This window comes from Acipenser ruthenus, chromosome 15, assembly GCF_902713425.1.
Source record: "Acipenser ruthenus chromosome 15, fAciRut3.2 maternal haplotype, whole genome shotgun sequence".
Classification (NCBI taxonomy): Eukaryota; Metazoa; Chordata; class Actinopteri; order Acipenseriformes; family Acipenseridae; genus Acipenser; species Acipenser ruthenus.
In genome coordinates, this window is record NC_081203.1 from 928910 (window position 1) to 945663 (window position 16754).

The 16754-nt window shown below is 43.2% G+C and overlaps 1 protein-coding gene across 2 annotated transcripts in view; it reads left to right on the top strand.

Moving 5' to 3' along the window:
• LOC117396745 (collagen alpha-1(I) chain-like) overlaps window positions 1-16597 on the top strand; it is a 75417-nt gene extending 58820 nt beyond the window's left edge. For both annotated transcript variants that reach the window (XM_058986720.1, XM_058986722.1), the window contains 39 exons: window positions 18-71; window positions 665-709; window positions 1353-1406; window positions 2111-2164; window positions 2704-2757; window positions 2983-3036; window positions 3133-3186; window positions 3345-3389; window positions 3539-3583; window positions 3865-3972; window positions 4395-4448; window positions 4729-4782; window positions 5062-5115; window positions 5529-5636; window positions 6258-6311; window positions 6816-6923; window positions 7146-7199; window positions 7381-7434; window positions 7694-7747; window positions 8023-8076; window positions 8735-8842; window positions 9114-9167; window positions 9429-9482; window positions 9903-9956; window positions 10273-10326; window positions 10529-10582; window positions 10696-10749; window positions 10872-10925; window positions 11264-11317; window positions 11493-11546; window positions 11936-11989; window positions 12349-12366; window positions 12526-12579; window positions 12794-12856; window positions 13250-13415; window positions 14103-14209; window positions 14666-14746; window positions 15206-15400; window positions 16107-16597. In XM_058986720.1, the coding sequence (XP_058842703.1) occupies window positions 18-71; window positions 665-709; window positions 1353-1406; window positions 2111-2164; window positions 2704-2757; window positions 2983-3036; window positions 3133-3186; window positions 3345-3389; window positions 3539-3583; window positions 3865-3972; window positions 4395-4448; window positions 4729-4782; window positions 5062-5115; window positions 5529-5636; window positions 6258-6311; window positions 6816-6923; window positions 7146-7199; window positions 7381-7434; window positions 7694-7747; window positions 8023-8076; window positions 8735-8842; window positions 9114-9167; window positions 9429-9482; window positions 9903-9956; window positions 10273-10326; window positions 10529-10582; window positions 10696-10749; window positions 10872-10925; window positions 11264-11317; window positions 11493-11546; window positions 11936-11989; window positions 12349-12366; window positions 12526-12579; window positions 12794-12856; window positions 13250-13415; window positions 14103-14209; window positions 14666-14746; window positions 15206-15400; window positions 16107-16262 (2703 nt within the window). In that variant the 3' untranslated portion in view covers window positions 16263-16597. The remainder of the gene's footprint in view (window positions 1-17; window positions 72-664; window positions 710-1352; window positions 1407-2110; window positions 2165-2703; window positions 2758-2982; window positions 3037-3132; window positions 3187-3344; window positions 3390-3538; window positions 3584-3864; window positions 3973-4394; window positions 4449-4728; window positions 4783-5061; window positions 5116-5528; window positions 5637-6257; window positions 6312-6815; window positions 6924-7145; window positions 7200-7380; window positions 7435-7693; window positions 7748-8022; window positions 8077-8734; window positions 8843-9113; window positions 9168-9428; window positions 9483-9902; window positions 9957-10272; window positions 10327-10528; window positions 10583-10695; window positions 10750-10871; window positions 10926-11263; window positions 11318-11492; window positions 11547-11935; window positions 11990-12348; window positions 12367-12525; window positions 12580-12793; window positions 12857-13249; window positions 13416-14102; window positions 14210-14665; window positions 14747-15205; window positions 15401-16106) is intronic.
• Window positions 16598-16754: the final 157 nt, after the last annotated feature.

Below are 16754 nucleotides of genomic sequence, written 5' to 3' on the forward strand. Positions count from 1 at the left end.
TCTGTCTTTTGTTTCAGGGTCTCAGAGGCCTGCCTGGGATTGAGGGTCCAGAAGGAAAGCCTGGTACACAGGTTCCCATTCTATACCTTTTAATACTGATTACTGTACATGTCAAACAGGGGGCTTACAAGCAGGGTTTGAAATGCTGGGGAGATCGGGGTGATGACACCACTATTAGAAACAAGGGCTTACCTTGGGCTGTCTGAACCCCCCAAAGAGCCAAAGTGTATTTCAAATCCTGTTTACAATGCGTTTGTTTATTTACTGTGTGTTAGTTAGACCACGTGCAACCCAGCAGAAATTAGGGCAGATTCCGAGAAGAGTGTTTAAATTCAGAAATACAAAATACCACTCAAAACCCTTTAAAACCCTTGGTTATTCTAGATCGCTGCGGTCTTTTGCTAACACTTCCCTTGTGTTTCTGAGTTAACGGACTCATCCCTAGCCCCGGGGAGCAAGCACGGTCATGCAGCTATACCAGTATCCACTAATACGAAACAGACGTCCGGACTGAAACTGTGTTTAGAAACAGAAATGTCTATTTTTGTCATGGCAAGCAGGGTGTGTGGTTCACAGTTAGTCACTTCATTGGTGTGCGCGTCGCACACACATCCAATAATAACGCACCCAAGTGTACTGACTGGTTGTTTTTGATTCTTGACAGGGTGAGTCTGGTGCGTCTGGCAGCTCTGGCAGTAAGGGACTCAGAGTGAGTACAGGTGTCGACTGTGTTTTGTATGAAAGCATGCACAGGCCCTGTTTTAATGGGTTGTACAGCTGTTTTGGATCAGGTGGCTAGATTCCAGAGTTTATTGTAACCAGCAGTCGAGCACAATTAAATCAATAGGTAGTTTTAAACGTCTCTTCATCTGCTTTGAACAGACGCTGTGCTGGGGCGAGGGGCTGGGCTGGGCTGGCTCTCTGTTGCGGAGGGTTAGAAGAATTTGTTTTTAATTGGGCGTGTAAAATTGGAGAGCTCGCTGAGACGAGGATTAACGTTACGAGAGCAGATGTGGCGTTTAACGGAGAGGAGTTCGCAGAGTTTGCAGAGATCACAAAGAGCTGCGGCAAGAATTCTGAAGAACTATAGGTTGTTCCTATGATGTTAATTTGGAATTCATTTGTAGTGGTGCTGTTCAAGTTATCAGTATATTGAATATATCATTTGTATAAAATGATGAGCATACAATATAGTGACAATCCATCCCACAATAACTGCATTCAGTGCTGCCACTTGATGGGACAATCTGTATGACATGTCTTTTATTATAATGGTGTAGTCCATCTGCTGACCTGCAGAGCCCTGTATCTCACTATTGGCTGATGGGAGGCTGTTTTTTTTTACCCTGCAGGGTTTCCGAGGGGCGAGGGCAGGGCCAGGACAGGCTGGAGCCCCTGGACCTCCTGTAAGATTTCAAGAACAGCAACGCATTTCACTAGTTTGCATGGAACTGACATCAGTGATGGGGCGTCAATGCTGGTCCTGACTTGTACTGGCTTCCATATGCAAAGGCTAAACATTTTAAAAATTTGTATTGTACATTAAAAAAAAGAATCACCCATAACCTGAACACTCAATCATCGGAGTTTAAACTAAATAAACATCTAGTCTGGCAGACAAACTGTAAAGAAAAGACACTTGTTGAAAGGCTTGTCGACCAGACAGATACGTTTCTTCAGTTTAATATACACACTCGGTCACAGAATGGAAGGACTTGAGAACATTTACCAGCGAGGGGAGGCCGTTCGGCCCGGCCGTGCTCGTCCGGTTCCTAGTAGCTGATTGATCTCAGAACTTTTGTCTTAAAGGAATCGAGTCATTTGCAGCCATCCAACCAATTTCAACCCCCTAAAACCTTAACTAAAAGATTCAACTTTCTTAAAGAGAATTCAGAATTCATTCCCAAAATGCTTGGCACACATGCAGTAGGAGGAAATATTCACCACAGGTGTTCGCCTGTCCCGGTTTCATTCTAGAAATTCTGCACAGTGATCAGAGGAGCAGTGAAAATGGCACTGAAGCCGACGAAGGACATGCCCATGGGGTTTAAAGCCTGGGGCGCTACCACCTGTAATCTCACTGTGATGTATTCTTTCTGTTTCGATACAGGGTCCTCCAGGCAGGGCAGGGCAGGACGGCAGCCCCGGAGCAGCTGGCGAGAGGGTGAGTGGGGCTGGGGGAGAGGGAGGGAGCTGGATCACCTTGAGAGGAAAGGTGAAGCAAAAGGCTACACCAAGACTTTGTGATGATCAGACTGCTGTGTATTTGGATAGACCCATCGCCACACAAGTCTTGGGCTTGCTGCAAGTCTGATATCGATAATGCATTAAAAATAATAGAATGGCCATGCAGTAAACGGAGCTAAAATAGTAGAACTCAATAGAATTCAGTAGTATTGCGTGAAGCTGTTAGGTGGAGCAGCACTGCCCCCTAGTGTAGAACATTACTCCTACATATGCACACTGGGAAGACAATGAGCTGCAAGATATTACAGAGGATGACAGATTATACAAAATGCATTTATATATAAAATATGAAAAAATAAATATGGGAGATGCATGTCAAAATTACAAACTTATTTTAATTTTAAAAAATTTAAAAACGAGCTCTTTGATGTTCATTCAGGCGTGGCTGCCTGGCTCCAGATTTCTGCCCATGCCTTCCCCAGCGCTGAGGATTCGTGCGGTTGTTTTTTTTCACAGGGTTTCACTGGTAAACCTGGACTGGAGGGACCTCAAGGACCTGTAGGCATGTATGTAAGTGCTACCTTGTACAGGTGTTAATCGCTTATGAAAGCACAGACTCTGGCATTGTACCTGCCTCTATTCTCAAGCAGAGTTTTCAGCTCGTTTGCAGTTGCGCTGCATATCTTTGTTTTTAATTTTTTGATCTAGTCTCTCGATTTTAAAGAAATGAATCACTGTGTTCCCCACACCTTGTGCTGATCATTGATGCTGCGCGTGTGCTTGCTTGTTCCGCAGGGCTATCCCGGGTCTCTAGGCGATCGTGGAAGAACAGGCCACGTGGGAGGAAGGGTATGAGGTTTTGTGTCCATGTTGTTCATCTTTATTTGGGGAATTTTGCTTTTGAGATTGCTAACCGTTCCTCGTTCTTCTCTGTAACCCCCGCAGGGCGAGCCAGGAGTCCGAGGACTTCCTGGGCTGCAGGGAAAGACAGGGCTCAAAGTAAGTGTTGCTATTTTACTGGGATATTGTATACAGAATGACAGATTAGGTCCCAATAACTTGTACACGTATGCATTTATTTCTAATCATTGTGTTATTGTTTTTACCCTCTCTGCTGTATTTATGTGACACGTGAATGTCCTGAATTGTTTTTGCAGGGTCTGCCCGGCCCCCCTGGGGAGGTGGGACCCCTTGGTCCGCAGGTGAGTAAAATACCTTCAGCACTCTTAAGAGGCCATGTGTTCGCACTCTGCACTGGGCTGAGTAGCGCTCCTTCAGCCCAATGGTGGAAGTCTCCGTTTTGGAGGCTCCCAGGCTGTGTAATACATCCTTTTGTTTGTATCGATTTCAGGGAAGGACGGGAGAGCCAGGCCTCAAGGGACTGCAGGGTTTCCCTGTAAGTATGAAGCAGAGCTTTTTTTAAAGTGTTGTATGTGTGCTGCCACTTGCATCCACCAGATGGTACTATGTACTATGTGCAAAGACTATTGAGCAAAAGACAGTACAGTCTGTATCATCAGGCATTCTGGGTCTCAACAGCATCTCTAAAACAAGGAAAAATGTATCGCTTTGATAGATTTCTCCCAGTGCTTCACTCTGACACGGTGCTGAAAGGCAGGTGAAGCTGATTAGACATCCTGGACGCTTCGCTTCATTCCTGCTGATGTTTTGTTTCAGGGATTGTCTGGTCCCCCTGGTCCTGATGGCGGGATGGGCAAACAGGGCCCCCCAGGAGACAAGGGGCCCCAGGGGCCAAAGGGAGCGAGCGGAACAAACGGATACCCGGTGAGTGGATTGTAAATCATGAATGAGAAATCAGAAAGGGTTTGTGTCTTCTCTTGTGTGTAAGTCATCCCGTACATAGAACATGTGACACAATTCTAACATTAATAAAAGAACGCTTTATTTATATTTGATTCTAATTCCGGAGCACAGTCATGTGTAGTGTATCTTATTATACAATAGAAAGCACAGTGTGAGCAGACAGAACTGCATGAGAGGACATGTCCTATAAACATGAGACACTCTCTACACATAGTGTATTGACTCGTGCTCGCTTTATCAGCACAAACCCAATGGAGAACGAGATCTTCTCTGCTGTACACTAAACCTGCATCAGTCTGAGTGAAACCCAAAAGGGGTCTCCTGGATGTGTGATGAACACCATGCAGCTTTCTTTCTTCTATTATCTTTTCATTCTGCTTCAGGGCAAAGAAGGGCTGGCTGGGGCTGAAGGACCAACTGGGGAGAGAGGAGAGAAGGTAAGAGAGGAGAGGCGAGCGAGAACGACCCATCTGAAAGTTTACTGTGCTACGCTTTGCGAGGCTTTTATCATGCGGTGGACTTTTTAGAAACCTGTTATCACTGCTTCAGCCCGACTCAAGGCTTGTGCTGGTGTTCACCTGCCTACAGGAATCTGGGCTCCTTGTCCTTTCTGCTGATAGAGTTCCCCAGTGCATTGGGCTGTTGTTTTTGTATCTGCTGGGGATACTGGTTTGCCACGTGAATCCCTATTAATATCTGGTCTGTTCTCCTCTTCAGGGTTCGATCGGGTCACCAGGGGACATGGGGACTGCAGGTCTCGACGGGGAGCAGGTGAGCGGGATTCAGTTAAGTTTCGGCTTGAATCAGTGTGGCTTCTGTGCCTGTATCATTATCTTTATAATTCAGTTATCCGTTTTTGTGTTTACTGACACATACCGATGTGCTTAATGAGTGTAAAGTGGGCATGTAAAGTCACACATCACCCTCTCTTTAAAATAAATACTATTAAATGCAATTCCCTTAAAGACTAATGGTACAATCACAGTATTTAACTGCCAGAAGTGATATGTAAAAACACATTTACTATTTGAATGTGTTTTACTGTGTCAGGGGCCTCCCGGACCTGTCGGTGTTGAGGGCTCTTCTGGAGTGAAAGGGGACCAGGTAGGAACACGTCCGTTGTCTCCTTGCTTTGTAGTGGGAGTGTACTGTTGATTTTCAGTGTTGATTTTTTTTTTTTAAGCATGCTGATTTTGTTTTGTTTTATTAAGACACTGTAGCACCGGGCTGTCCAATGGAAGCCTCAGTAGAAGCAAGAACAGTCAAACTGCTAACAAACTGCTAACAAACTGATTTTTAAACATGCAATGTTTAGTGCGCTGAAAACTACTTCTTTTTTTTTAAATATCTATTATTTGTTTGGCTGTATATTACCAGCATGGCTTCTTTAACCTAAGGACTATGAAACCCTCACATTACAGATCATTGATTTAGCAGAGTGATTCACAATGGTAATGATAACACCTTCAGCTGACGCTGCACTATATAAAATCACACATTTCTGTTGGATCTGGCAGGGAGATGCAGGGCCATGTGGGAAGCCAGGCACTAAAGGTGCTGCCGGGGAGCCAGGGCTTCAGGGGCCCAAGGGACTGGAAGGAGACCCGGGAGAGATGGGAAAAGAGGTGAGAGGATCAACGCACACAGGTCCCGCTTCTAAAAGCTGACCACTGTAAATCTCAAAAAGTGAGAAGGCACAGCAGTCCTATACATGAAACCCTGAGAGCACATACAAAGCGACTGGATCAGCGGTGACACAAATCCGCCTCCGCTCGGACTCCCTTGCGTTTCACTGATCTGCGCAGCTATCTTTGGAACCAGCACCATGGCAACGAACACCACACTGATTGGGTCAGCTGGGTACACCGCAGCGCGGAGTGAGAACTGTGAATTTGAATCTAATTGCACAGCGTTTCTCATTAGCCAGGTAACGAACAATGAATCCGCTCGCCTGGCTGCAAGAGATTGCTTCAGCCCAGAGCTTTCAGCAATTACTGAGCCAGCTTTATTGTTTTGTTTTTTTTTCCCTCTTCATTAAATTGCCCCGAGCTGCATCAATGTTGCATCACTGCCCTAGCCTAGAAATTGCATTCAAGCTTCATGGAGAGGACTTGGTGACAGTCAGGGGAGTTATTCATGTGTTGGATTCACCGGGCATGATCTGCTCAGTAGTTTTGGTTAGGGAATGAGAAACAGTTATTCATGTCTTATGTGGGCCGTTTCCAACCTCATGCTCTGTTTTTAAGGGGGAGGTCGGTGATCCAGGTGACATCGGGGATGTTGGCCCCAAAGGTGAAAAGGTAGGGGGAGCAATCTGTGTTGACAGCATGGTACTGTACTAACGCTTAGTATGGGGCTGATAAGTGTGATGCAGTCCCAATCATTTATTAACATGATAATGCATTATGGACATGGTTTCAACACACACACTGCATACACAGTGGATGCGATGTTAAAGTGGAGAACTAGATAAGGAGATAAAATCTGAATTCTTATAGGCAATAAAGATTGATCAAATTTAAACAAATACACAAATATTTCAACAGTATTTAAACTGTTCAAATGATTACTGCAGCCTGATTTAAAGTTGCAACATCAAATCATTTAATAAGAAAGGTACATCCATGATTTTGGAAGCTATTTCCTTTGTCCTGGAAATTTATACCAATGAAACAATGCCCCCCAACAAAATGCTTTGCAGAGCAGCTGAGTCGTGTACAGTTGAAAAGTTTGCATGAAGCCGTCTCCCCCTCAGGTCTGGTTCACTAGTGTTTTGTAAAGTTATTTCATGTGCTACTCTGCAGGGTGCGGTGGGCTCCATTGGACTTCCAGGGCAGCCTGGACCTGCGGGGATTCTGGGAGAAAGGGGAGAGAGGGGGCCGAGAGGAGAGAAGGGCCATGCCGGCCTCCTGGTGAGTGACAACTCAACTTCAAGACACACATTAGAGATGCTTGCATTACAGCACACCATGGGCTACCTTCTCCAAGCTATTTACTCCATATCGTCATTATAATGTATTTCCAGAAAGAGGCGGTTCTAAGAACTCCTGATTCATTGCAAAGTTCCATTGGGACTGGTGGAGTTGTGCAATCCATTCTGCTCATGTTTGATTCTTGTTGACATTGTTTTCCAGGGTCAAGTTGGATTGATGGGGGCAACAGGTCTTTCAGGGATTCCTGGAAAAGTGGTAAGTATTAAAATATTACCCTTGTGAAAAATCATTCTCAAACTCATAATCATTTTTAACACACCAAATTAAACTTTGTTGCACATTGTAATCATGCGCTTAAAGTTGTCTTTTGTAAATAATTAGTGATGAAATAACAATCACTGTAAATGAGCCCTGGAATTGTTTGTTTTCTGCACAGGGTGAACCGGGGGTGACAGGATTGCCCGGGCCAGATGGTCCCAAAGGAGAGAAGGTAAATAAAAATTAAAAAAAGACACAAATACCAGACAAAATAACAGCTGTGCGTTGACCTGTAACTTGCACAAATTACACTGAAGAGTCGTTTAAATGTCAGGATGTTGCTTGAGCCTAGCCTTGCTTAAAGCACTGTAATAGAGTAACTTGGATTTTATTTTTGACATAGCAGTAATCAATTATACAAATTGTAGTAGGATTCAGGAGTCTCAGATACCCAGTGGATACACTATTTCACACTTGTGTTTTTATTGTAGGGAGATCTCGGATCTGATGGTAGAACTGGGCCACCCGGCAGCCTTGGACCGGAGGTAGTGCTTTTAAAAAAAAAAAAATGGGGTTCATTTTCTGTTTTGAACTTCCCCCAACCTAATTTAAACACCCGCTGCAAATTCTCCAGCAGACTTTATTGTTTATTGTTATATTAACATGCAATATTTATTATAATAATTTTTTTTTTTTTTTTTAAATGCAGTGTTTTCAAAGCTCTTTTTATTTTTGTTGCATTAAACAGTTCGCTCATTTGTACGATCTTTACAGTACTGGGTATGTAGATTTATGGAGGCTGTTTTATCGTGTGTTCCAGGGGTTCACTGGTGAAGACGGGAAAAGGGGAGACACAGGAAAACCTGGCCCTGTTGTGAGTCATTTTTATACAAGCTCCGAGCTGGGCGGTTTACTGCACAATCACATAACCCTTTATATACAAGCTCCGAGCCGGGCGGTTTACTGCACAATCACATAACCCTTTATATACAAGCTCCGAGCTGGGCGGTTTACTGCACAATCACATAACCCTTTATATACAAGCTCCGAGCCGGGCGGTTTACTGCACAATCACATAACCCTTTATATGCAAGCTCCGAGCCGGGCGGTTTACTGCACAATCACATAACCTTTTATATGCAAGCTCCGAGCCGGGAGGTTTACTGCACAATCACATAACCCTTTATATGCAAGCTCCGAGCCGGGAGGTTTACTGCACAATCACATAACCCTTTATATACAAGCTCAGAGCGGGGCGGTTTACTGCACAATCACATAACCCTTTATATGCAAGCTCCGAGCCGGGCGGTTTACTGCACAATCACATAACCCTTTATATGCAAGCTCCGAGCCGGGCGGTTTACTGCACAATCACATAACCCTTTATATGCAAGCTCCGAGCCGGGCGGTTTACTGCACAATCACATAACCCTTATTTTCTTCTGTAGTACACCCACGTGACTCCAGTTATTTTCCTTCCTTATTTGTATCCCTGCTGTTTTGGGTAAAGCTCAACTCTTGCCTGTTTTTAGGGTGCTCCAGGGAAACAGGGACCCCAGGGTGCAGAGGGTCCAAAGGGTCTGCCCGGGCCTGAGGGGGAAAAAGGGGATCCCGGCGAAAAGGGGGGTCCGGGAGCGCAGGTAAGGTTGGCAGGATTCCGATTCCTACTTTTCATTCAATTTTAACACTCATTGGACCCTATTCATAAAGTTCAGGAAACCCTTTTTCAACCGTTTTTAAAAGAGGGTTATTAGTTTATTCTCAATTTTTTGGAAAGCACTGTTTAACCTAATGTTAAACACTTCATAAAAAAACATTCCTTAAAGTATTGTGAATAGGTTTTTATATAGTCTCTCTCACACACTTTTTTAATAGTTTCACTTTGTCACATGTGTATTTTCTGGGTTCTAGGGTCCAGAAGGTCCACCCGGTATTAAAGGCCCGGCAGCCGTACCTGGAATTGAGGTAATGAACTTGCTATGATGTTCAAGAAAAAAAAAAAAAAAAAATTAAAAAAATCAACCCCACCCTGCAATGTGAAAACACACCATCGGAAGTGTTGAAAAGTCTGTCTCCTAGATTTGGTTCGTTCAGATGCTATGGTTGAATGTTTGAAGTCACGGATCAGATCACAAACCCTGTGTTTTTGCTTGTCAGGGCTCACCTCCCTGTGCAGTAAAGTACCTGACTGCGCTCTCCTTCTTATCCACGCTTGTTTTCATTCAGGGTCCCCCAGGAGAGGTTGGGAAACGGGGGGAGGCAGGACCGCCAGGCCCACCGGTAAGCCTCACTTCAATTCCTTACAGTCTGGATCAATCACATGTGTCCAAAGAATACACACAGCACCAGGGGTGGGAATACGACTTCTACTGCATAGCAGTTTCACCCATAACAGGATCACAGTAAAACCAGGAATGGAGCAAACTGCTATGCAACGGGAGTCTGTTTCCATCCCTGCAGCATTATTTCTCATTCAGCAGACACTGTTTTTTTGCACGCACTAGCACAACAGACTGAGGAGTTTGCATATCAGCAATATTACGTACCGTATTTAAAATGGATTGATGTTGTTCCACTAGGAAGGGTTTTGTAGTATAATGTGATTACTGTAATGTGAGTGTTTTGAGGTACCCTGCGTTTGTGTGCAGTGCACACCAGTGTGCAACAAACATCTTGTCATTCCTGTCTTTGTCATCATAGGGAGCCACTGGTAACCCAGGCCCTGAAGGACGAATGGGACTGAAGGGAGAGAAGGTAGGTCATCCCTAATCATTTTTAGGGTGGGGACAAATGACGCACTGTAGGCATGAACTGAAATGGCCCAAAAGTGCAGTGAGGCTTCTTTCCATTCTTAGACAGACAGTTGCCTTGTTCCTGTGCAATCTACCTATTAGATAAAGCCTGTATGTAAACAAGTTGCTAGCTGGATGGGTTTAATTTAGACGGAAGTGCACGCAGGTTCAGAAGCATTGATTTCTCTGCACCCCATTGAGTCTGGCTTGTACAGGTAAGCTCTGAAAGAGGGGAAGCTCAGCTGACTCAGTGTATTGTATTGTAACCTGTGTTTCAGAGTGAAGACGGGACAGACGGTGATCCAGGGGTGCCTGGAAACCCAGGAAGGGGGGTAAGTGTATACAAGGCTATATCATCACATATCGCTGCCCAGTCAGGGGGGCTGAAGCAGTCTCTCAGGGTGTATCAAATGGGTCCCACAGCGTGTTGACGTCTTCTTTTTTTTTTTGTGCTTTTATACTGGTGTGGGATCAGCAGCGTTCGCTGGTTTGAAAGGGAGGATTCACAGCGTGCATCATTTTAATTCCTTTCAGGGTAAAAGGGGTAAAGCCGGACCGAGGGGATCGAGAGGAGCCAGAGGGGAGACGGTGAGAGATGTTTTAAATGTGCAATTTCATTTTTGAATTCTGACTTCCAACCCCTTGAGAGCCTTGTCCAGGTGTACTGTAACAGGGTTCTGTTCTCTTTACCTTTTCATCAGGGTGTTAAAGGAGAGGTGGGGCCTGAAGGGCCACCTGGAAGACAGGGTCCCTATGTGAGTTACGCAGGGTTTCAGTTTATTATAGAGATGCTGCATTTCTATGCAATACTGATGACAAAATACTGCAACCCAATCAGCGTCGGGATTAAAACAAAACATCCCTCTCTACTCCTCAGGGAATCCCTGGTCTGAGAGGCGAAAAGGGGGTACCAGGACCGACAGGAAACAAGGTAAGAATTGGCTTATTCTCCTGCCTCCGCTACAAGTGGTTGTCTTCTTATTAAAGGTTCCCTTTTGGGCCAATGAAAATGCTCCATTCACAAACATTACCAGACATCTCTGGTGAACATTCCTATACATCTACTGTGGCCTATCCACACTGCAGTATCCGAGGAAGGCTGCATTTGTATGACAAGAGTATCTCTGAAGTTACAGATGATCTACACGGTTACCTGCCGCCTTGTTCTGACAGCATTTTAGGAGAACCCCCCCCCTGCTCCCTGCATTTCTGTTTCTAAATGTAGCATTGTCTTCCTGTGATTGAATGGCATCTGCTTTTTATTGACAGGGTGAAAAGGGGGACACAGGGCCGCTTGGTCCCTACGGGGACAGAGGGTTCAAGGTACTGAAGTCGCTGTGTGTCCAATGGCATCTTAATAATAATAATAATAATAATAATAATAATAATAATAATAATAATGAGTACAAGCCTTGTTGCTGAGTCTACTGGTACCACGTCTACTGAAGAAGTTTGAGATGATAAACTGAAACTCCTGTTCTGTGTTTCTCTGTTCCAGGGAAGGCATGGGCCTGTGGGAGTACCCGGTCACACAGGGTTAAAGGGGGAGCAGGTAACATCCATTCACATTGATGTTAGATGATACACTTTGGGGTGAATGAGACTGGACTTGATGGGAGCTCACAAAAAACAAACAAAAAAAAAAAAAACTAATTTCAAATTGCTAGAACACATTACTTTTTTTTTTTGTAGCCACTCTGGCCCAATGGTAATATTGTAGCTTTTTAAAATTGAACTTTTGTTTCCTATAAAGTTTCTATCTGGAGCACAGTGCCACTCCTTGTCAAATACTGTAACTGTATTTTCCTGGAATGGGGATTTTACATAATGCACAGTGCCACCTGGTGGCCCGCTCTTGAGAGTGAAGCCTTGTCTGCAGATCTCCATGCATGTGGTGTGATGGGACCCCCCGTTAATGGAGCTGTGTGCTTGTTTGTGCAGGGAGACATTGGACCAGCTGGCCCTTCAGGATCCTATGGATTCCCAGGGTTACCTGTAAGTGTCGTTTTATCACCCCTCTTTCAGTGCATTGAAAATGGCTTTGATTATTATAACTGAATTACTTGGTTTTAATTCTACCCTGCTGTGGATAGAGCAGGAGGCCCCTTTGTTCGTGTGTCACATTTACAGTTAAGGCTGTGTTTATATAGAACTGCTCGCCCAGTTGTGATGGGATTTACTGTATGCACACTGCCCTTTATCAGCTGAGCCAAACCTTTAGAACTGTAGATAATAACATTACTCATTTTGTATCTACGTTTAAATAATAATAATAATAATAATAATAATAATAATAATAATAATAATAATAATGCTACAACAATATGTCATTATTGCTTTTTATTTTATTCCAGGGTCTGTTTGGAGAAAAGGTGCGTACTGCACATCACACTTCTTAAAACATTTAAATCACACAAGCTAAGTTGTCACATACTGTAGTCAGACTCTTGCCTATCACCCTTGCCTATTACGCTGACCCATGTGAAGAGTTTTTTTTTTCTTAAGAATTGCATTTATTTTCCTATCCTTAGGGACCGAAAGGATTCCAAGGACAGCCTGGGCTAAGAGGAGGAACAGGACTACCAGTAAGTCATTTTTAAACCCTTATCAGTGGGGTTTAAGCCACTAGCTGAAATGTTTGCGATTTCTCACCAGCACCATCTAATGATCTGTTTCTGAACTACAGTATCACTGTTTTCAAGTTATTGCGTGGTTCTGGATTGAGGGATTCATCTGCAGTTTTGATAGGTTAACAGAACATGTACTCAATTATATACATATGTACACATTTTGTTTTAGGGGCCACCTGGTCTCCCAGGGCCTCCGGGACCCCCTCTGAACATCACGGCCGAGCAGTTAAAGGTAAATTCTCTATTAACCCTGTAACTTTTCTTTAAGAGATCAGTCATTTAGACTAACTGATCACCCGGGATACTGTAGAGAGATTCTGAAGGGCTTTCAGTTACTACAATAATTCCATACACCTGCCATGCACTCCCATTTTAAATAAAGTTCTCTGCTTGCACTTACTAGTCCATTCGTTAACCTGGAAAAATAACATTTATGTGTATGATTTATGCGTGGAAGGTGTCCGATTTATGGAAATGTTTCATAAGCTATAACCACTTTTAAAAGGGTATCACACCACAGAGTCCACGCCAGAATAGGGGGGTTACCACCATCATAAAACAAGAATCCAATATCCAGTTTAGAAAGACTACTTCATTATTTTATGTGCTGTCTTAAAACCCCCAGGTGCTCATGTATGTTTCTGATAAACCCAACTACCTGTTCATCTGGCACATTCTGGACAGCTTGCGCGAGGAAGTGAGGCTGCTGGTGGACGTACCCGACGGAACCAAAGACAATCCGGGGACCACCTGCAAGGAGCTCCAGCTTTGCCAGCCTCACCTCACCGACGGTGAGAACCGTGGGTCTGGGGGAGGGCATCACTGGGTTTGAACCCCATGTAACAGCGGGCAACCTGTCAAGCAACTAGTTTCATGGGGTACATTTACTTCATTTCTACCCATTAGCTCAAATCAAGATCGGGTGTTGTGTGTCCCTGGTGTTGTAGCTTGAACTATTCACATAGGGGAGGGGAGAATACTTGCTTAAAAATGTCACCAAGTTGCCTTGGGGCGTTGAAGGCATTGCTAGGTCTATGAGGATGATTTTACCTTTTCAGTGGAGCTCTGTTCTGCATCCTGTCATCATTCATTTAAGTCTGCAGCGTGGAACACTCTTCCAGCGTGAGCGACAATCCCGACACCAGTAAAACACAACTCTTGGACACACTGACCGTCTTTAGGGCAGAGTGTCAAACAGAAGTGTATTTATGCATGGAAGTGACTCTCTTGCGTACTTTTGGGATGCTGTTTTATTTAACTTCTGCGATCTTGAGAGGGAGAGGACAGCTCAGTGGGCTCCGGTTTAATAAGTTGAACGTTGTTCAAAGGTTCTCGGACTTGGTTGTGTCTATCCAGGAGTAAGTCTAATGCAGCACAGCTTGTGTTGTGTTTAGTTTCTAAAGGCAGTAAACCCCTCTGGATAAGGCGTGTACGTTACAAAGCTTTTCTTTGCTAACACCCTGCGTTCTGTTCTGCAGGTTTCTATTACATTGACCCAAATCAGGGCAGCCCCGTGGATTCTTTGCTGGTTTTCTGCAACTTCACAGGAGGAGGGAAAACTTGCCTGTCCCCTGTGCAAGATCAGGTATCTGAATATAGCATCTTCTATAAATATATTACTGCTCCACTCAATATAAACTAGTGTGTTCAGTAAGGCTGTAAAAAAAATGTAATAAAACAGCAGAATATTTATTAGAGGTTGAACCGAAAATGTACAGTTTTTATGATCTTGCATTGATTTGCACAAGCTTTCAAAAAGTGTAATCATGTGTAGCGTCTTGATGCATTGCAAAAGAGATGCAATAGAATACTGCAGGTGAAAATCCATGTAAAGCTATGGAAGTAAAACGTGACCTATGAATACTAAATCAAGTCTGCTTTTTCGTTGAAAATGTATCCAGTAAACGTTACAAAGAAGGGTTAAATGTTTCGCCAGTGGATATAAACACTACTTTAAGAATAATAATTGTAAGTTGACAGCTGCAGTCAAAGGTGGCTGTACTTTCCATGGTGACGTATCTCTTCAACGTCCACACCCTAGGTACCAGTGAGACAGTGGCTAAAGAATTACTCCACGGAAAACTCATTTGAGTGGCTAAGCACTTTGGATCAAGGTTTTCGGGTATGTAAATGGTTTGTTTTCATTCATTTGAGTTGTCTAAATTACAATATAACCCAAGCAAGTGAAATTACTCTGCTTAGTAAAGGAGGCACATTTTAGGTTAGTCTACAATTTAATTAAAATTCTCATCAAGGAGAAAAGAGTGGGCAATATTTCCGATGTTGCATGTTCATTGGAGAATTGATTATCTGTGTAGCTGGTAGCAGTGTGAATTTGCAGTTATGTTTATAAATGTATTATGTGCATATGCTTTTCAAGTACAAATAGATGAAGAGACCCTTTTAAAAAAGTTTAGAACAACAAAATGCAATTGTTAATGTGTTTTGCTTAAGGCCACAATACTAAAGTCTGTAGGATTCTAAAATGAATTGCATTTTATAAGCCTGGAGTCCACAGTCTTGCAGTGCACAACATTAAGATAATTGAAAGGTTGCATTTTATTCATCTTTGTCTCCACAGTTTGAATACTCTGGAGCCAGTGTGGTGCAGCTGCGCTTTCTGAGGCTCAGCAGTACATTTGCTACCCAAAATATAATTTACTCCTGCTACCCAAATGCTTATTCCAACACTGCGCAAGGACAGACAGAAAAAGACATCAAGTTCCTGACGGACACCATGGAACAAAGTTATTTAGGGACATTAAAAGAATGCCTGGTACGCTATCCTAAACCTTTGTCTGTTTAAATATATATAATCGATATGATTTTAGTTAGAGCCAGCACTGGCTGTTTCTTTTATAATGAAGCTCTGCAGACACTTGGAATTTGCAGGGATGAAAATAAGTCTCCCATTGCATAGCAATTTGATCCATTCCTGGTTTTACTATGAGTTCAATACGACATTCCTGAGCTTGTTATCTATACACTGTGGCTGATCAAGCCCCTAGTAAAACCTGGAATGGGTGAAACTTCTACACAATTGGAGTCTTATTTATATATCACTGTGCTGTGTAATTAATCTTGAAAACTTATGCTGGGCTTCAAGTGAAGAATCCAATTAATGTTACAATTTCCTAGCTCTTCGTATTTAGAACGGCTCAGCACAAAGCCATCATCCCATCAGTGTTTTGGATAAGTAACTGTAACTTATTAGCACTAGGTAACTCATTTTAATAGTTTGAATCTTATACTGAAAAATAAATAAAATGGGCATATAAATACATACAGTATAAGAATATCAGATGTGTTTACTGCTCTGCAGTTTGGAGTGAAGTTCTCTTGCCTAGACCTGAATATCGGTGCACAGAGGTAGCGTGTGTAATGTGCAAGTGAAGCCACCACTGGGTTATGGGGGGTGTGTGTGTTAAACATCTCGTTCCTGAGTGGAAGTTACAATACTGTTTCTTACTTGCTTTCTGCAGCCCGAAGAGGAAGGCGTCGTTGTGACACAGGAAACCATTTTTCAGTTTGCCACTGAAGACATCCATCTACTACCTCTGAGAGACCTGGCGGTTTTTCACATCGGCAACGAGAAGCAGGAGTTTGGCTTCACAATCGGCCAAGTCTGCTTCAGCTAAACATGCAGCAGCCTGAACAAAAAAAGGACAACAAAACAGGCGTTGGAGAAGAGGAGATTATTTTTCTACAGAGAGAGAGAGAGAGAGAGAGACAGCCAATGATGGGAAACGGACAAGAGAATTCCATATGCAATGCAAATGTGTTTTCTGCTAAAAATCAGTGGCTGTGAAACGCTACTCCATTTTTATTTATGAAACTTTAATACACAGACAAGCATTATGCACCGGACTTGATGCCTTCAAGGACAATGATGATGATGATGATGATAATGATGATGATGATGATGATAATAATATTAACGATGATGATGATAATAAAAGATTGTTTACAGAGACTTTTATATATAAAAAAGGTGCTAATTTAATTATTGCATGTTTTCATGCTTGCGTATATGCTGGTGCTTTTTATTAATACAGGGTCACAGCGGTAATGATTTGATTTTTTTTTTTTTTTTTAAGCAACATATCTCTCAACTCGGGAATTTCCTGGAA